The sequence below is a fragment of the Sinohyriopsis cumingii genome, chromosome 9 (genome assembly GCF_028554795.1).
Source record: "Sinohyriopsis cumingii isolate HCF-2022 chromosome 9, ASM2855479v2, whole genome shotgun sequence".
In the NCBI taxonomy this organism is placed as follows: Eukaryota; Metazoa; Mollusca; class Bivalvia; order Unionida; family Unionidae; genus Sinohyriopsis; species Sinohyriopsis cumingii.
The window spans coordinates 88,719,153-88,741,367 of NC_142969.1; the positions used below are offsets into that span (position 1 = coordinate 88,719,153).

The 22,215-nt window shown below is 34.8% G+C and overlaps 1 protein-coding gene across 2 annotated transcripts in view; it reads left to right on the plus strand.

The window, feature by feature from the left end:
• Positions 1 to 480: 480 nt before the first annotated feature.
• The window catches only part of LOC149792201 (methionine--tRNA ligase, cytoplasmic-like), an 83,852-nt gene continuing 62,117 nt past the window's right edge, over positions 481 to 22,215 (plus strand). The window contains exons 1-2 of one of the 2 annotated variants that reach the window (XM_089970709.1): positions 481 to 638; positions 14,890 to 15,001. In XM_089970709.1, coding sequence (XP_089826835.1) covers positions 14,899 to 15,001 — 103 coding nt within the window. In that variant the 5' untranslated portion in view covers positions 481 to 638; positions 14,890 to 14,898. The remainder of the gene's footprint in view (positions 639 to 14,889; positions 15,002 to 22,215) is intronic. The other variant, XM_089970710.1, reaches the window with a different exon arrangement.

The following is a 22,215-nucleotide window of genomic DNA, read 5'->3' on the forward strand; positions in this document are numbered from 1 at the left end:
TTAATTAGGAAATATAGAAAATTCATATTAATAGTCATTAATACACTTTATACTATATGTACTTTGATGCCATTGTTCAAGAGTTAATGTCATAACCTATCTTAAATTTTACTTGAAACTGATGAAAGTGAGAAAATTATACTCACTTTATGCTTTAATTTCGCCAATTTTGCCGACGAATTGTTACAGAATCCTACAACATCTTGAAGTTTCTCATCTAGCAGATTAAATACATTATTGACAGAAGCTTTGCCACGGATTTATTTGTCGTCTTATTGTTTACGTAATTTTCCTTACAAAAAGATACAAAAATATCCCTATCAATGTCTTTCATTGTTAACACTCTAATGAAACTGATGCTAAGTCAGCCGCTCAGTTTATTTATATCGGTTCGCACGTTCAGGCAATTTCTCGAGAAAGAGCTCAATAACTCAGGATTCAGAAATGTTGCGTTATTCCAAGTTGGAGCCAAAGAGTAACATCACGTGTTAGCTGTTCATTTGTCTTGTGCTGTGCGGACGTTGTAAACTGCAGTTCAGACAATGTTTGTCTGTTAGGATACTTAAACTGTCGGCTCTGGTAAAGTAGACCTGACTAGCTGTAAAGATTGAGTGTTGGTTGCTATCTTGGTCATAAAAGTAAGTAATAGTTTGCATCTTCAGTAATTTGTAATTCATCCTTTAAAAATCACAATAACTGGTCGCTAGCCAGTATCAATCTTTTCTTTTAGATAAGACGCCATACGGAATTTGTGATAAGGGTGAATTCCTTTTTAAAAAGTAAAACAAAAAACACACCACCATCTTAAGTAACATATGTAATAATTTGTATTTAACCTAGTAGTTTGAGTAATAGAAGAGCATCTGATACGGACTTTTTCTTTGGGGGGGGGGGGGGGGACCAGACAGATGCCCCCCATTCCAAAAAAAAAAATATAAAAAATATTTTATGTTTGTGTGTTTCACCATTAGATATGTTGCATGTTTTATTTAAAAAGAATTTTTTTTAATCGATTTAATTTGAAATTTTTGATGGGTTACTTATTTTTCCCTAGTGTTATCTATAGGGTGGTTTGTCCCAGCCTGGTTTTATTCACCTTGCTCGGAGTCCCTTCCCTAGAGTAATTTTTGTGACATTTGCTACGGGTCTCCGTGTTTGCTATGTGTATGAGTGCTATATTGTGTTTATGCTATATTGTCTGCATGTTTGAGGCAGCAAGTTTATATCAAATTTCTTTCCCAGTTGTCTTGTTTCGGTCTTTTGGATTTAGAATCCAATATAACATATTTTAAGTTATATTTCATAATTTTATTTGCAATTTAGAATTTTGGCGATCGGAACGGTGCAGTATATTAATTTATATAAAAAAATAATCCTATTGTTTTAGTTGAGTGGGTTATGTGTGTCATTCCTCGCAATATGTGCAAAAAATAGAAATAGGTAAGCTGTGCTCGATGCAAGATCCACACTTATTTTATTTCATTGTATTTCTCCTGAATCGAGGTAGCCCCACCTTTTTATAAAATTTACATATTTTCCAAAAATTCCAAAATTGTTTATTTGTCTATAAGGAGTAGACCGATCAAACATACAGTACGGGAGCTGTATGTTTAGAGAAAAGATCAGTGGGGTGTATCTTATGTAAGCTATGCGTGTTTTGCGATATGATCATGTTATGTTTGTTTATATCCTATATGAGGGTGTTTTCCAAGACTATTTCACAGGCCTGTCCACTTCACGTAGCGCCATGTGACATAGCCCCATGACGTCATTGTCCTGTACTTCCCTCACATAGGCACCCTGTCCTTTCCCTTCTACCCTTCTAAACTAAACAAAGAAGGAGAGTAACACAATTATCCGACTTAAATTAGGTACTTCACAAAAAAAAAATTAAAACTGAAAAAAAATTAGGTAATTCGGAGTTTATGTTTAAGATTTAATATGGAGTTTAAAGGTTCCTAAGGTTTGATGGGGGTGCATGTCTGGGTCGGAGGATGAGATGAAAGCTCTGACCTGCAACCTGGCAGTATCTTACCCATAGTGGGTAGCCGATCAAAGCTCTCCCTCCCATCCCATCCCCTTGATGTTCTACCTCCCCCAGGGACATAAAGAGTTTATGATGGCCAATATAATTGGGTTTGTAATTAAATTATCATAAATTTAATAAACTTTTGAGGGTTTGGGCAGTTTAAAAATTTTCTGGGAATTATATGTACCGTAATTTTATTTTACTGACTTCATATTTTTATTCTCCTATTGCTATGATCTGCCTGCATGCCGTCATAGTGTCAACTATATATTCTGTTATTTTGTATAGAGTTCACTTTGTAAATTTTCCATCTAGGTACAGTATATTTTCTTTTTCTTGTATTTTTCTCCCTTATTTCATTTATGACTCCTATTCTACAAGTTTTACTATTTTCACACTGTATTATAGTATGATATTTAGTAAAAGGGGTCTTTTTGCACAGTGGACACTTTGGCGATATTCTGACCATATGCCGGCTCACTGTCACCTCTCCCGTCAACGATGCATTATGCATGTATTTGAAGCAGAGGCTCTGGATTTTGAAGGACCCTAGTTTGGCCCAGTGCCCCCTTGCTCTCTCCCAGTTGACATGTACATTTTCTTGTTCAATTTTACATCTGATATTTTTTTTGTAATTCCTTCCCTTGTCCAATTATATGTTAGTTTCTCATTCGACTCCCATAGTTTTTACTGATCCCTATATTTTAGTAGTAAATCTTTTATATTCTGAAATTTTCTTGGGAGTTCCCATTTTTTAACCAATTTATTATTTTGATATATATCTAGTCAATTCATTATCGTAAAACCAAACCAATAGACGTATATACATTCCCATGGTTATTTCAGTTCTGACAGTAGCTTTTTGAATCTGTTTAAAATATTGGTGCATTTGAGTATAATTGGGCTTGGTAACTCTAGCCCCCCCCCCCCCCACTTTCCTTTGTTCTTTACAGTTTCTTTGTTAATGTAGTGCATTGTATAGTCCCATATGTAGTTTATTATATTATTGTCTAATTTGTGTAGTATATTATTTCCAATGTCTGTTGATTTTATGATATAATTTAGATTTGCATACATATGTTTTGACCACATGGGCTCGTTCCATGAGGCATAGTGGCTTGAGTGCCTATATATTCACATTTTTTCTATTTTCTTGTTCATTTGTTTACATTTTCTTTCTGTTGTTCTCTTCCAAAATAGATACCTAATGATTTTACTCTTTCCTTAATTAGGTGAGGGGTAAGGGATTTCCCCGCCAGTTTCCTATTTTTAAAATGTCTGTATTTTCATGAATAATTTTAGATCCTGATGCCTTTCCGAATTTTTCGAATTCCTTTTCCAGGTGTTTGAAGGAAGTTGGATCTCTTATGAAGTTCGTACAATTGTCCGCATGCTGTAGCATTTTTACCTCTTTTATATTTGGAACTTTAATGCCATCAATCTCTTTATTTAGTCTTACTCTTATTCTTAGAATTTCAAATGCTATTACATATAATAGCATAGATAGTGAGCATCCTTGCCTCACTGATCTTTGGGTATCAATTTTCCCTGCGTTTGCTCCATTTACCTGTACTCTTGAAGTTATTTTGCTGTAAATATTTTAGTCCACTTTTGGAAATTATTTCCAAAGCAGAATATTTTAAATACTTTCTGTATATAGTTGTGTTCTAATCTGTCAAAGGCTTTTCCCTGGTCAAAAAGTACCATAGCACCTTTTTAGCATTCATTTATATAGTCTATTATTGTTCCGATGCTTAGGATGTTATTTTGAATGTCCCTCCCTTTTGCCCCACTTGTCTGATTGATATTTATTATTTTTTCCATTCCATTCTTCAGTCTTTCAGCTAATACTTTGCTTAAAATGTTATAGTCTGTATTTAGGAGGTAGATGGGCCTCAAAGTTTTTAAATCCTCTCTATCTCCTTTTCCCTTATATATTAGCGTTATTATACCTTCTCTCATACTTTTTTTCATAGTATCGTTTCTTAATAGTATGCTATTGAATAACCATTCTGGTATGGGTGACATCTCGCCGCGGAATTTTATGTAGAACTCCTCGGTGTGTTCATCTCCTCCTGGGGATTTTCTTTTTGTTGTTTCCCAATATTATCTACTATTTCTTCTGTCGAGATGAAATCTTCACACAGGTCTTTATGTTCTGATGATATCATCTCGCATTCAGTTCCCTGTAGATATTCTTCTGTTTTAGTATCCTCTATGTTTTGCGACTTGTACAGGTTGCTGTAGTATTCTTTTATATAATTTAGAATTTCTTTTTTTACCTGATATCGTCTCTTTTGTATTCAACTTTAGGCTATTCATGCATTTTTCCCTCCATCTTATTATTTCTTCACTCTTGTATAGACCTTCTCCTTTTTTGTATAGTTCAGTAAGTTTCCCTGCCCTAATTTCCCTACCTCTGTTTTCTTCTTCTGTTAATTTATGTAATCTACTTTTTAACTTATTATCTAATTCTGCTGTGTTTTCTCTTTGTAATTGTGTTTTCATTGCCTCTTTTTCTATTTTTTGTTTTTCCCTCCTTTTTTGGAATAGTATATTGCTTTCTTTTTAATATTTAGTTTTAAATTATCCCATTCCTTGATTACATATGTATTCCCTTTATCTTCAGATTTACTCAGTTCTGTCTTTATTTCTCTCACAAAATCTTGATCTTTTAAAATCTTATTATTGATTTTCCAATTCCCTTTGCCCTATTCGCTGTTACTTTTAATATTCAAGTATCTCTTTATATATATATATATATATATATATATATATATATATATATATATATATATATATATATTACTTTGTGATCGATAATTTAAAATCCATAATCCCTGTATCTTTACATATATTTTTGTCAAAATTTGTGCAGTAAAACTTACCCAGCCTACTACCTTTATTTATTTTGTATTCGTACGTATATTCTCTCCTAGGCATATTTAAGAATTGATACACATCGACCAGTTTTTGTTTTTTAGGAAGGTTTCCATCTCTGGCTAAAATCGTATATCATTTTGTTGTCAGTTCTCCTGTCGGTCAGTATTATCCCCCACCCAGTTAACGTCTCCTCCAATATCAGATTTTCCATTGAGAATTTTTCTATATATTTTGAGAGTTTTTCTAAAAAATGTTTTTGATATTTGTTTGCTGGCATATATACGTTTACAACATGTACCCCTTCTGTTACAACATGTATCATTTTCCATTTGAAGTTTTCACCCTCCTTTCCTTTCCCAATTTAAGCCTTTTCTCCTTTTTATTAGTGTCACTACTCCTCCCCTAGTATCCTTCCCTTTAAAATCATTTAATATTAAAATCGCACTTAATTTCTCCTCAGTTAAAGCAAATAGATCCTTGTAAAACCATTGTGAGCTTCCTGTATAAAAAGTACATCATAATCAAAGTCATGTGTCACTTTTAGTATTTTATCGTTGTTAATCCCATTAGCATTTAGTGACAATAAAGGGAAGTTTTTTCCCTCCATTTTTGTTTTCCCTCCAGGGTGCCGCACTAGTGGTTGTATTCAATTTTGTTTATTTTCTTCTATTATTTGTTTATGTTTAAGAGTTAGATTAGAATATTATTGCATTTGTTCAATTTATGTTGGCACTGTGTCTGACCCCTGATACACTGTTTATTGGAGTAGTTACTCATGTTGTGTCTTCATTCCTGTTTGTCATGTTAGTTGTTTTCCCTATCCTTTTCGTTACTGTTGCACTCTGTTCCTGTTTCAAAGTCTTCGTCGCTTTCGTCTTCGTCGCTATCACTGTCGTTGTCTCCTGATTTGACATAGTCTATTTGGCTGTCTACCTCGTTATTATCTTGTCTTTCCTTTTTAGTTTTAGTTCCATAATGTTGGCCTTATTTCTTTCGTGTGCTGTTTTGGGGGTTTCGTTTCCATTTTCTGTTTCGTCTCTTTCCTGAGACTAGCTTGAAACTGAGAGTGCTTTTCTTTTATTTATTTTCTTTTCAGGCAAGGGTGTTGAGGTTAGATGTTTCAGTCCATACAGTTCAGTTTCCTCCTCCTCTATTTGGACTTCTTCTTTTTGTGAAGGGTTTTCCTCTACTTCTAGGACCGCAAATATATTTTTTAATTCCATTTGCCCTTTTTTTGTGGTAGGTTTCATATTTCCCCGTCTTGTTCAGACTCAAGATGTTTACCCAATCAAGTGTTATCTGGGAGATCTCCCCATTTCCGGTAATGACGTTATACCCTGTAGGGATATTTGTTCTTTCTTTGCATTTTGTCCATCTCATTTCTGATTTCTGATATTAAATTCCCTATTTGTACCTGTGGGTCATTGTTTGTTCAGGTTTTGTTGCCTGCAGCCTTGCTAGCATAAGTAGGTGGGGCCGATTGGTTATTGCAATTTTTGGGGTCACGTCCTGTTTGGCTATATTTGGGGCATTTCCTGTCAAATTCTCTACCCCTGTGCCAGGTCTTTACTCTCAATCCCATTACATAAAAGAAACTGGGATTTTCTTAGCTTCCTCCCAGGGGAAAAGAATTATTCTTACCCCTGTTTTTATAGGGCCAAAGCCCCAGACAGTGGCCATTTTGTGTGTTTTAACTTTGATAAGTAGCTTGCTCGCTATTTTATTTATCACTTCTCTCGTATCAATTTTCAGAGGGTGGCCCGAAATATGAATTCCCATTGTTTTTGCCTCAGTCTCTCTTACGAAAGGTCCTCTTTCACTTATTGATGCCATTACTCCTTTAACTTCAATGGTGTTTGTGCTGAGTAGGGGAGCAGCATTTCCAAAGTCGAGGGTTTGACACCACGATGTATGGAAAGCTAGTAACATATTATTCTCTACTTGTGTTCTAAAAAAAGTGCTCAGCTTTGTACCACTTGTTTTAACACTTATTGGGCCCATTTCGATTTGTCCCTGTCCTTGATCCATCATATTTTCTGCGTTCAGTTCACCTGCCTTGTGGTTTCTTGACAAGGGTCTCACACCACTAATGGCTTATTGATTCACAAAACGTCCACTCAATATTCAAAATGAGGCGGTTATCGCTATCACGGTTTGTATGTAATTAACTATTTGCTAGATGTACAATACAAAAACTTGTAACCCCAAGGCTACCAAAAGTCATAAAGTGCAAATGAGCAAAAGAAACAAAAAAGTAATACAAACAAAGTTACTAATCACCAGCGGCGGAAAAGTAAAGAAACAAATAAAGCTATCGCCCCAAAAAATTATACTAAATTACAGATATCTTGTGGTGAGAGTTGATCTCATTCAACCATGTGCTTTATACGTGCTATTGGTTTATAGCGCACCCAAAGTGTCTGCTCTCCTCGACGTACCAAACCGACTATTTTAGAAACTCTAAGACTATCAGTTGTCCTATAATGTAAGACATAGCACATCTTGTTTTTATGATGCCCACACCATAAATATCGGCGTCGAGGTCTTACATGTAGGACAAAGACTGTAAGTTGTGCTAAGCAAAGTAAAGAAGCAAGCCATATTCATAGCTGCCAACCCTCACGAATTTGGTGTGAATTTCACGACTTTTTCAGCGATTCACGGATTCACGCCGCAATCCAAAAATTCACGAATTCTCCAATCCTCAATTATTTTAAATCTTTAATAAAATAACCAATTTCCCGTTAAGCGCTAGTCGTGATATTCGCAGTTGCCGAAACGGTCCGGTATTGCTGGTCGCGATATTAGTAGATCTACAGCCGATTAGTTCAGTTGGCCCGGTAGCAAGCATTTTAGCCTATTTTAATCTATATGTATAAGAGTAGCTTTACAAATGCTTTTGAGAGAAACTGGGGCCTAACCGGAATTTTGCTCCGCGCATGCATCACCAACACTGATTTGAGTTACGGCTCAGCATCTCATGTACGATTTAGAAAATGTCTTCACCACCAAGAAAAAAAGTGAAGTTTAATTTGGAATATATCAAAAATTGGCTGTGCATTCTGCCATTAAACATTGATATTCATCATGCTTTTTGCACTCAGTGTGCTGTCGCAGAGACGATGTGAGAAAGTGCGTCGGTTGCAAAAAAAACACGTAGAAGTTGGGAAAATTAAAAATTCGCACATTTCAGCACCGGAATATTTTAAACAATTGGCGGAAGAAATGCAGGCTACCAACGCTGAAGCATTATTTGTGAGTTTTCTTGTCGAACACAATCTACCTTTATCAGCTGGAGACCATGCTAAACATTTGTTCTGACAAATGTTGCCGGACTCGAAAATCGATTCCAAATTTTCCTGTGGAAGGACCAAAAGTGCTGCAGCTCCTGTGCATTCCTCACAGCAACAATGACAGCGAAAGTGTATTTTCTCTGGTGAGGAAAAATAAGACTTTAGGGCCTCCTTAGCTGCAGAAAATTTGTCAGTAATTTTAGTCGCCAAGATCAACCAGCCGGCAAGAAGTCTGAACTGTTTAGAAAACAAATTTGCGATCAAGCAGTTGAGGAAGTTCAAGTCTGCCACAGTATCATGTCTCGATAAATAAATCTTTCTGCATATATGTAGTGTTTTAGTTTTATATTGCGAACTTGATATAGTGTAGTATTGACGGTCAGAGTGGATGGAGTTATTGTCATGGTATTTTTCACGAATTCTTGTCCAAATTCATGACTTTTTATCCCTATTTTCACTAATTGTGAGCCTGGAAGGTTGGCAGCTATGCATATTGAGTACTGATGTTGAAACTTTGGAAAGTTAGTTATCTTTTTCAAATAGTATTTTTAGAACATTTTTTCCATATTAAATCTAGAGCGTGCCCCTAGTTACGTTTTATAACATAACACATAAAATGTCCAAAATGGCGGGCTCAGTCATTTCCTGTTCTAGCTCACGACTCTTTTCAACTAATTCACAAAATTAGGTCAGGTCCTGTACAAAATCACATCCCTGGTGTTGGGGAACATATCTTAAAACACTATGATAGTATCCTTGCTAAAACTATTTTCTGTATATGATTGAAGGTATTCTGTTAATCAATGCTGGTTACTCACCAGCAAATCCCACAATGCAACCATAAATGGTAAACATTCGCTTTCTCTTCTTGTTTTTGACTTGGTAGATATCATAACTTTAAATGTTACACCAAATTGGCTTATCTCTTATCACCTTTGTTCTCTTGATACGCAAAATATTTACCCGGCAGATGAAAGTAATACCGCAAGACCAGCACTGATAAGGAATCACGCAAGATTATTACTTTCCACCCACCTCATTACCACTCTAAAAATTTCTCGTTTTCCTCTGTGTAGCTTTTTGTTGGCTGAATCATATGCACCAGAACAAATTTTGGGCCCAAGAACCATCAAGTTTCCTTGCGGGGTCTGAAACAAAGCCTGTAAATGGACAACACCTTGTGTGAGCTGTGACTCATGCGAAGTATGGTATCAATAGTATATTAGTATGCCAGATGCTGTGTTCAAAACCCTTCACAATGTAAGCTTGGAATGTATTCAGTGTGGTTTGCCAAACTTATCCACTGGACTATTGGGCACTTTTGTCTTCGATACGAGTAACAGTTACCAGTGCCTTAGCGACAGTACCCAAGCAGACAGTGAGATAAGCTTTAACAACCCCAACTGCTACTTGATCTCCACACAAGCAGAGAAGCACCTCTACAACACATAATCCCATTGGAATTAGAACTGACTTGCCCATAAGAATCCTTGTCATTAACTGTCAATCTATAAATGGGCCTGGAAAGATGGGACTACTTAGCAATATGATCTTCTCTACCAATGCCACCATTGTTATTGGTACGGAATCATGGCTAGACAATAACATTCAAGTGAAGTATTACCAGCAAATTTCAGGTCGTACCGCAAAGATTGTCCAGAGGGATCCCATGGGGGTGGTGTATTTGTCATAGTATCAGACCAGTATTCCAGCTGCGAGCCAGACAAACTTAAGGCAGATAATACCTTCGAGTTAGTTTGGGCCAAAACCAAGGTGAAGGGGCGTCAGACCTATACGTGGGTGACTTCTACAAACCACCATCATTGACCAAACAAAACTGCCTAGACCAGCTTTGCTCATGCCTTATAAGAATCCCATGAGGTGTGTACATATTGCTAGGAGGATACTTCAGCCTGGCAGATATTGACTGGGAGAATGAGGGTCCACAAACAATGCCCAATGCCAACAGCTACTAAATATCATAAAGGACTAATTCCTGGAACAGGTTGTATATTCAGCAAAACGTGTAACTGAATTTAATTCAAACCTTCTTGATCTATTCCTCACAAACAACAAAACACTAACCAACAAGTGTGATGTCATACCATGAATTGTTGACCATATAGCAATTTATATCGAGTCCAGCCTAAAATAAATGAAAGTGAAGAAAGCAGCTCCTAAGGTCGTCCAATACAGGAATGCAGACAAGGGCATGGTACTTAAAAAAATTGAAGTCATTGCAAGAATCATTCATACGTGAATCAAATAACCTTTCTGCAAATGGTTCATAGAAAATGTTTGAGGAGAATATCAAACGGTTAATGGATAAATTTATAGCATCTTAGACCTTATCTGGAAACAAAACAATCAAGCCTTGGATAGACAAATTCATTAAAGCCCATCACAGTAGACAGAACAAATTGTTTCCAAGACAGAAAACAACAGGAAAAACAAACAGATTAGAAAATATACAAAGAAGCGAAAACAAGATTACAACACTTAGAATGGCAGGCCTACTGAAAACTTGATAGAAATTGGAAATCCAAATCAAGAATTTCAACCAAACAAGCAGAAGAGAATTTTGAACTACATTAAAACCTTATGTAGAGACAACTGTGGTGTGGCACCACTCAAGGAACATGGGGAAACTACATTCAGAGGCATCCAACAAGGCTTACATACTGAATCATCAATACCAGTCAGTCTTCACACAAGAAGATAAGATTGATCTACCAAGCCTATATGGAGATCGTTACCCATCAATGCCTGACATCCAAGTTGCTGAAGAAGGTATATACAGCTTGTTGCGGAAAATTAAGCCATAGAAGGCCACAGGACCAGACATGATTCCAGCAAGGATCCTGTAAGATCTAGCAGAAGAGTGTGCACCATACTTGAGTTATATTTACAAGAAGTGTCGCTCAGCAGGTTACAGCTATCTTCAAAAATGGTCAAGATTCAAGGCCAGCAATTATATACTTGTCTCCCTTGCACGTATCTGCTGTAAAATGTTTGAACACATCATAGTCACCAACATGATGAAACATCTAGATCACTTCAACATTCTAACAGACCGCCAGCATGGTATCCGTTCCAGAAGATGCTGTGAAACACAGTTCATAACCCTAGTGGATGAGCTTGTCAGACCCTTAGAGGGAAGCAGTATGACCTTGCTATTCTTGATTTAGGTAAGGCTTTCGATTGTGTCCCCCATGAAAGACTCCTCTGTAAGTTGGATCACTATGGCATCAGGAGTAATACCCAGAAATGAATGAGAAATTTCAGATAGATCATAGAGAGTTATAGTAGATGGAGCAAAATCAGACCCAGCACCAGTTGTTAGTGTGGTACCCCAAGAGAGTGTTTTGGTCCTATCCTCTTCATGGTGTTCATCAATGATCTACCTGTGAGTGTCGAATCCAATACTATACATTTTGTAGATGACTACCGAGAAATAAATGCCTCCAAGGACTGGGAGATCCTTCAAGAAGACCTGAACCAACTGTCCCTCTGGGGAAAAAAAAAAAACCTTGAGGTATGTCGTTCCACCCAGAAAATGCAGCATCCTAAGAGTTTACAGGAAGAAGTCACTAATCATGTCCAAATACACACTTAAGTGGCCCAAGTTAATCAATGAGCAGGCAACAAAATATCTGTGGGTGGAATTATTGAGAGACCACTCTTGGGAAAGAAACACATACAAGATAGCGAAGAAATGGAACAGTAACCTTGGTTTCCTGCGCTGCAACCACCAAATCAACAATGATGAAGTAAAAAGCATTTCACTTTGGTTCGACCAGGTCTTGAGTACTGCTCAACTGTGTGGAACCCACATAATAAAGACCTAATAAATAAGAGAGATGGTTCAGAGGAGAGCTCCTAGATTCACCACAAATAAATATTGTAACACTAGCAGTGTCAGTGCAGTGTTGAAGGGAGGAAAACGTACACTGACTATTTTACTTATTTTTGCCTTTCCTATCATTACTCTTCTGACTATCCTATCACTTCCGTATTAATTTATCTTTGACCGTGCATCACCTGTTGCATAATAGTCGAGTGTGACTGCGCCAACGTATTGATAGATAAATTATCGCTATTACATGTTTGTGTGATTCTCATTTTTAATGTAGCTTTAACACATTTTCAGCCATATTACTGCAATGTATGCATTGTGACAGTTTATTGTGATGTCTAGTACTGGAGAATCATGATGCATAATAGTCCTACAAAGTTAGACCTCGACCCTGATATTTATGTTTTGGGCATCAAATTCTGACTGCCCAAATAAAGGCGCTGTGTAGCGTGTTCTGATGTCGATTAACATCGCAATGATAAGTCAAATTTTCAGGAAAATCGTACACTTGGCAAACCGTTTCGGCGCTTTTCTATAAATGAAAGTTATAATGTTTTAGTCAGATTTTACCTATGCTAATATCTTTTTTCCTAATCAATTAAATTCCTACACAAGCAACTGGAACAGTTTTCATGTTGAGTTGGCCTATATTTCAGCTGGCTGGAATGCGTTGGAAGCTGAGAATACCAAAACCGGTTTAAAGGATGATGAGAATCTTGAATGAAACAAAGCTATCTAAACACTTTCTTCAGTATTAATATACTTTTATTCGTTTTGTTAAAGGCGTGTGCTTCAACTTAATCCGATTAATGCTGAGCACCTGCCAAGGCTGCATTACTCCCTTAACCGAGGCAGATGCTCTAGCCACTTAGGAAACCTATTAGATATATAGTGCCCTTAAAACGATATAGTATAAGGATGATGACTAAATAAATACATGACCAGGGTCTACATTGTTTGACTTCTGATTACTCCATACAAACTGTACAGGACCAGATCTGTGCAGTTTGCAGTTGGACTGGTCTTATAAGCGAGTATATACAATATTTATTCCGAAATCAGATTTGAAGGTGAAGGATCCATTGAAACACTCCGGAATGTACAGTAAAACCTGACATTTCGAACATTAATACATATCCAAGTATATTGCGGTGATCTCATTTGGTAGAGGTGAAAACTCTGTCTTTACCCTTCATAAAATCACTATGCACAAGATATTACTTTTGACATAGTGACTATATGATGTGTTTAAGCAATGTCCCTAAAGTCAAAATAAAGTAAATCAACACACTGATTGTTTAAGTGTAGTGATTTAATTCTATTTGAAAATTATCGTAGACCCTACGGAAAGAGACAGATTCATTCACAACTTTGAATGTGACAGCCTTTTTACGGGGACAACAGACCAACAAACTATAGCTGATCATATCACATTGTAAGGATTTTATACTTTTGTGACCTTATTTTAAGTAGTTAATGTTATATACCTTTAACTGAATTTTAGCATGATTACCTTCTTTTTTATCGTGTTGGACTTTATTTAGGATTATCTAGTAACTTGTTTAAAAAGTTCAATATGTCATCATTTTTAATCTTTATGTGGTACTGTAGAGTCATAATAGTGCTGATATGCTGCTAACATACATACATACATACATACTTATATAAATCATATAAAATAGAAAAAGGTTTTCATTTTTGCTAAGCTTCCCTATAATATTACAAGTACATTTGTGGACTTAAGCACTTACTGCACCAATCACTGCTATCTCACTGCTATATGCATGGGTTCGAGACTCGGGCTTAGGCAATATAGTTTTGTGAGAAAGCTTGCCAATGGGTTAGTTGTTTTCACTGAGGGTTTTCCCCAGTTCTTCCTCCATCTGTTGTATTGGCCACCATATATAGCCTATCATATGCAGAAAAAATGTTGTTAAACCCATCACGACAACATACATATATCAAGGGTCAAAGTAGACTTAAAATTTAGGGATAAGTGACTAATCCTTTTGGACAGAATAGGGAGAAGTATGAGATGAACAGGAAGAAGTGGGAGAAATCCAATATATTATATATATATATATATATATATATATATATATATATATATATATATATATATATATATATATATATATATATATAATGGTTGTCTGCTTCTGTTCCCTTATTTAAGCTATATCAGTTTCACCATGCGCTTATTTGTAATTAACCTTGGTTATAAGTAATACTTTATGTTCAAGTAGAAAATTATCTTTGTATATATGTGTGTATATATTATATATATATATATATATATATATATATATATATATATATATATATATATATATCATGAAAACATTTTGTAAGTTTATAAATGTATCATATTCATATGCACTGTATTCATACCTGAAAGTGTATATTTGGATATAGAGTGAGATATATGCAACGTATTTTGGTCATAATATTTTAAAAGAGCAAATTAGAAACTTTACATTGTTATGGATTTGAAATGAATGGATTAACTAGATTACACTATCGTAATTGTAAGTTGTAAAAATTCCTAATCAACTACCTTTAAACAGGATATATTTGTTTATACTTTATAAAACTTGACTTTAAAATCACAGTCAAAAAGATTTATATAATATTATACAACAACCTCTTCAAGGGAACACATGCAAAAACATCTTCACATCATTGATTCATACAACATTGGTCACTGATGTTATGGATGAGTAAATATAACTTTAAGTTATACTTTATTGATCTATCGTTCAGTATGCTGAACGCATTCATCCTTTGCTTCTGAAACAAATAATGTGAGTCAGCTCTTCTATTTTTAGGCTTGCAAGATGAAACTGTATACAGATGACGGGAATTTCCAGACTCTGAAAATTATAGTGGCTTCAGAGATCAGTGGTCTGAAACTGGAAATAGTCCACACAAAACCTGATGGTAGGATGATATTTTCCTGCTGTAATAAGAGACCATTTGTTGTCAAAAGTGACTGATAACACTGAGATTTCAAACATTTCAGCTTATAATTAATGTCCCCCATTGCTTAATGTACACCCTATTGGAAGGCATGAGTAGAATATTTTACTGATTTCTAGAAAAGGGGCTGAATTTCATGAATCTCTTCCAGAACACAAATGCATGTTAATTTCTAATACTTTGAGGCAGAAAAATCAGTAGGTGCAAAAATTGTGTGTTGTCTTTTGCAAGCAGAGATCTTTTTTTGTTCCGCCATCTCGAACCAGTGTATGCTGGGCATTACATCCAGATATATTAACTCATTGCTTTTAGGATGTCTTTAGAGTTATATATATACATATATATATATATATATATATATATATATATATATATATATATTGATTTTGGATATTTTCAAATAGTATCTAAGATGAGTTTGAAAGCAGAATACTTTGCAAATACTTTTAAGAAGTGTTGCCCAAAATATCATTACTGTAGTCTAGGTATTGTTGCATATAGTGTATGTTTGGTTGCTAGGTATGAACTGATCTTGTGTAATACATTTTCTTGGCTTTCTTAACATGTAGTCTTACATTGTGTCATAGCCAAAGACATTAATTGATTTTTCTGCATAGAAGTTGAATGTGTTTATTCCATTGCAAATGGTTTCATTAGTAAAGGCTTTTCTACTTTGTCCTTATTGTTCAATTCTTTACTTTTACATTCTGGCTGCTCAAGTGACCTAAGTGGTTAGAGCGTCCGCCTAGGATGTGGGAGGCCACGAGTTTGAACATAGGCTGGCTAATAAAAATTGTACTAGCAGCTGCCTTGCATGGCGCTCAGCATTAAGAGGTTTGTGTTAGGACTGGTCAGCCGTTGTCAGCATAATGTGACGGGCTGAGACATGATGCTACATGTCTGTGGCATGATGCTCCAGTACCTGACATCACTATAAACTGCCAAATTGCAGTCATCGTTGTGGTATGTCGGAAATATTGTTAAAGCTACATTAATAATTCAAATCACACATACACAAACACATTTACATTGTATAACTTTACTTTGAATTGTGACCGTATTGTCATTATTATAATGTTAAATGCAAATACATACACACCTGCTTATAAGTCTGGTTCATTGCAAACCACATATACTCAGACCTGTCATTGCATCAAGCACTAGTGGATGTGGGTCTATATAATTTGTCAAGAGTAATCAGTAGAACTATCAGTATTGACCATTGTCTGCGAGCACATTATCTTACGGTGGATCTAGGTCTGTGTCTTTTGCACTTGGACCAGACTTATAAGCATGTATATATGGTATATATTGTTTCAACTATATGGTCTTAAACTAATAGAGAGAGAAAAATTAAAATGAAATTACATTATTGTGAATTAAATCCCACGTATTCCTAAAAGTTACATTACAGGTCCAAAAGCGTAGAGTATTCTGAACGAATTCCAGTGGTGGTCCGAATGAAGTCTAGTCTTGAATGTGCTGATGTACCAATAGTGTGGAATAGTGTTGATGTGCTTACAGTCTTTGTGTATGACTGATGTAATCCAAAATGTCTCTAAATGACTTTACAATAATCTCAAAATAGTGATTGAGTCCAAAAGTATTAACAAGTACTTTGCTATTCCAATGAATAATTTAAATAAATCCTCTCAAATTAGAACTGAACAGAACTAAAATATTGATTCTGCTTCATATGTTATATTAGGAATGAGTATTTCTAATTAAGTCAACTTTAATATAAAAAATAAGACACAATAAGTGGACCAGGATGAGGGTCAAAAGTTCATTTCCAGAACATTCTAGTTGATAAAGAGGGTCAGGTATTTCTCTTAAAATTTATTAAAGAACATTGAAAATATCAGTTAGACCAGGGAATCCTGAGGGGAAAAATAATGTCCTCCATTCAGCTCAAAGTATACAGGTGTACCTACAATTAATTATCTTAATACATAATCTACAGTCATAGACAAAAATTAGCTATGTAAAATGTTGTTTACAAAAAAGACATTAGTCAGGTAGGCTTAAACCCGTACACTCACTTATGGACAAAAGTTAATTACACAATACAATAATGCTAACTATAAATAACAATACATATTGTCACCATTACTTTTTGCAGACAGATTTCATTCAACTTAAATTCAAGTTGTTTTGGTTTTTGCAGATCATTAATACTTTAGGACTTATCTGTGTTTACTTCCGTGCCAGTTAAGTTTTGTTTTAAGTTTTCCATTTGGAAAATATGCAGTCAATAGTTTGTATTATTAATTTCGTTTTACACTCCCTCCCTCTACCAAAAAGTGCATAAAAAGCACATACTATACAGCATGTGAAATTCTGTGTGTAGTTTGCCAGTCTCACCGGAATACATTTCAGTATGCAGTACATGTAGCGATTTGTTCCACATTCCCTCACTATAAGGCACTTCATTATTCATGGGTATATTCATAGATCCCATTTCATTATTTAGTACCAGAGTTATACATACAATCAAACCTGTTTGAACAATCACCTTCATATAGCGGTCACCTGGTATCAATGCCCATTTAATTTTCCCTCAGCTAATTTCCTGTGATCAGCAGTCAGGTGTTTCCTTGCCAAATAATGGTTCCTCACCGGCTTGAAGAGTTAACATTGATCACTCATTTTCAACATTTACCATATATACTAACAAGCTGAGTCAAACTGCAAACACTGAAGATCCTAATCTGCCATAGCATAATGCATCTGCAGATCAGGGTCTGTATTGTTTATTCTACTGATTACTCTGAACAAACTACACAGACCCAGACCTGCCAGCGCATCATGCAATGGCAGATCTGGGTATGTGCAGTTTTCAGTTGGATTCATATGTGAGTATATACAGTATTTATTCCGAAAACCATGTTGGGAGATCAGTGTGCATACAGAGTTCACCAGTGTGCAAAGGTCATTTTATTGTTTGCCAAGGGTGGCTTTAATTGACAGTTTTGACTGTAATTATGTCATTCATTATAAGATAAACTTCCGATAAAGACTTATAATGAGGGAGTGCTAGATAATTGGAAAAAAAAAAACATGGTTTTACTTTGGACAAATGTCAATGTTTCGTACACTTTGCTTTAAAAGTGATTAATGCCATTTTATTATTCCCAGGTGGTGGGATAAATTTCAGAATTTTGATCCATCTCTTTGGTGTGAGCTTGTGGAATGTAGAGACTTCGGTTTATATGACAGAGAAAAGCATGAAAATAATTTTGCTTTGTGACAAATGACTTGTAGTTTCAGTTTAAAGTCTGCAGTGTGGCTGGAAATTTAGTTTTCTTCAGTTGAGGAGGTAGATCAGTTGTTTGCATATTGTATGTGCATTTCATGTGCATACTTGAGTTTCCTAATTGTCATAGCAAAAAAAAAAAAGAGCCCTATATTATAATGGTTTGACTGAAGTTTAACAGCATTGCATATTGTTCAGAATTTAAAGGAAAGTTTATGATATTTCCCCCATTGTTGAACCAGCTCATAAAAGATGAGATTTATATGAAATAAGGAGGGTCTAAAGAGCATTTAAGTTTTTTTTTATTTTGACAACAATATGACAGTGATTGATTTCTGTTTGAGATTACAAAGCTAAACATTCCTTTTGATTGACATTTCTCTTTCAGGAGATTGCTTGTTCTGCATGGAAATTTTCATTTTCGAAACTTAAGCAGTAGATTATTAAAAACAGTAGGTGAAATTTTGTTATCAATACATTAATAGCTAGACCTTTAGAAAATATTATAACCTACTCTGTGACTATTTGTTTCTACATTTCAAGAACAGTCAAAGCTTGTGTACTTTGTGATATTTCAAGTACATTTATAGAGCACACCTAACAAGCAAACAAGTGTATGCTTCAGACAGAACATGGTTTTCCTAATAGCAGTCAGAAATACATATGAATTCAATACATGTATGTAAATTTTCTCTGGAGTTTGAGAATGGTAGAGTTATACACTGCCTTCCTTCCTTTAGAAATCTCCAAAGGGACATAGTACACAATTAATTTTACTATATGTTCTCTACATTTGTTTCTCAGTACTGACCTTTCCACTGTGTGACAATCAATGCAAATCATATGTTAATCTAAAATACCTTCAAAGATGACTTCACGGTGAAGTTCTTGTCAAAGGTTGACCTGCTCTTTTTTTAGATCATTGACTGTCAACATAACAGCATGTAACCAGAACACGTATTTCACTTCCGGATCATCACCAAGGCCTTATTACTCACTGTGCACTGTCGCCAAAATAAATACAGACAACAACACCCTGAGCTCATATTATCAAGAATAAACAGTTACCTTTAAATCCCTACCAAAAATGTATAAATAAAACTCTTCTATCACCACCAAAATGAGAGAGGAAAAAATGTTCTAAAAATAGACTAGAACTACATTCGTGGGTACTGAACTGGAAGTATTAATTGTGATGTAATTCCAAAGCCCTGGACAGGAACATTATGGTAAAGGCCAAACAGGTTGTATTTTTGTATGATTTAACTTTGATGAAGTAAATCTCAAGTATCTAAACATTCTCAGCTATCAGAAACTTCATATTGAATACATTTCTTCCACAGAACACTCAACAACAGTTCAGTATCTGAAGTTCCCCCAAACTATACAGATTTGAACAGTAATTTAAATGAATTCAAGTGTACATTGCATTTTTTCAACATTGTATCCAGAGTTGTGTTGAAAGTGAGTGACATGAAAATTGCCATAATTCTTCCTAGATGTCACTGATAAATCCTTCAGTTTGAACAGGGTTGGAATATATCAGGGGTCATTGGGGTTAATAGTTACAGGAAATAGAAGTTCATCATCCTTTATAACCAGTATATGGAAGCCTGTGAAGTATCATCTTCATAATTTTTCTTCAATTGATTTTACTAAAAAACAAATTACAAGAACTAAATTTTCTTCATTTAAATCCAGAAGTTTACAAGTTTAGGTTGATTGATATGTGTATCTTGTCATGTTCTTTTCTATGAGGAAGAGAAATATAGGAATATATTTAGCTTACGTTTTTATACAGAGCATGAACTTCAATATTGATAAACTATTCCCACCGCCCCAAAAGTCAAACAATATATTATAAAAAAAATCATAAAATCAAACTAATATTATTTTTTCTTAAAGCTTGTACTTTGCACAGGATTCAAAATATAAATAAAAGGTATTATTCCCTACTGGTAATCTTTGTTCTTAAACAGTTGTGTACATCATGGGGTTGCTGAACATCGGCAATAAATTATATTTCTAAAAAGCAAAAATAATTGTTTACAGTAATTGTTTAGTTTTTTTTATATTTTATATTTCATTGGAGGACACTTACAGAATTGTAGTGCATGTACAAATTTGTTTCTCTGTATCAAGAACATACAAATACTTTGAGTCATTTCAGGTACATTTCCTGGGCATACATTTACATCAATTGTCATTAGATGTCTGCTTCAGACAGCATATGTTTTCCTAATGCTAATAGTGATCAGAAATAAATATCAGGTCAAGATCAGAAATAATTGTCAATCCAAGTAATGGTCTGTAAAAGACATGGAAATATATGTCAGCTGTCAATGAATTGTGAGAGTTGTGGAGCAAACAAGTTTACCCGTGTCTTCCCCTTTAAGCAGTAATCAAAAACCTCAGAGAAGAATCACATATCCTAACTGATCATGAAAGACATATATAGTGCAAATGAAAAATTGAATTAAAATCAGAGATTTTCAAATTTTATAAAAGAAACAATAACTTGCCCTTTGGAAATTTGAGCTTGAATGAAGCATATCCAAACAAGAATACAATAAAGATAAAATTTGAGGAAATTATTTTTTACCAAGGTACATTATAATAGCTGAGTCATCTCGTGAACTATTTATAAATTAATGAAAACTGGACTGTTGGTAATGATTTATTTTGTACACACAATTGAATTATTTCTAAACAATTATTTTATCTCTTACTTAACAGTTGTCATCTAATCACCTTGAAATTGGAAATATCCATCAATACGTTGTTCTCTTTTAATTATCACATTACCAGCAGATCATAAACACTCCTTGTGGATGCTACATTATTGGTAAATTGATTGCACTTTGAGAAAAATCTTCTTGGTGGTTAATTGTTAGGCACATGTGCCCTTTTTTCCCCAAACACACCTGTCAAAAACATCTCATAAATTATATTATTAACAATTAACACTTGCTTACCTTAAAATTAGCAACATGCATCAAAACAGTCTTTGACTAGCTGACCGTTTGAGTCGGCAAACTCTCAAATTATGCCATTTAAGGTTATTACATGGATGTTGGCGAATCCTGAATATTTACAATTACTAGAATTAAAATATAGCATATGTTTAAGAGAATCCTGGATATGTACAATCACTATAATTAAAATTTAGGATATGTTAAAACAAATAGATATTCCTTATTCATCAAAACTTGCTTTAATATAGTAAATATTCACATTGTCATGTATGCACAAGCAAATGCGGGATATACATTGACTACAACATGGACATGTCATAAGATAAATGAAAGAAATTGTGGCCAGTTACATAATATAAGGATGCGGTACATATAAATGCTGAAGATGCTAATATGTGTAATATGTAGAGGTTACGGGGTATACAACGTACAGAACATAAGCATTATGAACAGAAAACTGCTATTTTCTCATTCTTTCTATCCGTTTTGTTACTTGCCATCAGGATAGTACCCTGGAAAATCTAGCTTGCCGGATCAGAGTTTGAGCTTATCCAGTGAGTCAGGCAACTGGTTTTGTAAATTCCAGCAAATGTTCAGCTAAAATTAGACACTTGGTCTATTTTTACTGCACCCCTTCCTAAGGATTTAACTCGAGGGGTACATTTATTGATGGTGTATGAGTTGAATAAAGTAGGATGGGACATGAACATGTGTTATTATTTTGCATGTGAAGATACCTGCAACAGGTGTTACATGTATGATCTGATAATGTTATATCACCTATAATAACACTTTTATATCTAGCAATGTTAACATTGTGTACAAGCCGTTACAGACGAGGAAGTTGACTAATCTATTTATGTTTTGTTAGAAAATAATATTAACCTGTTGAACAGCAATTAACCTCTCATACATCAAAGAAATGGAATGGAGATAATTGTTGT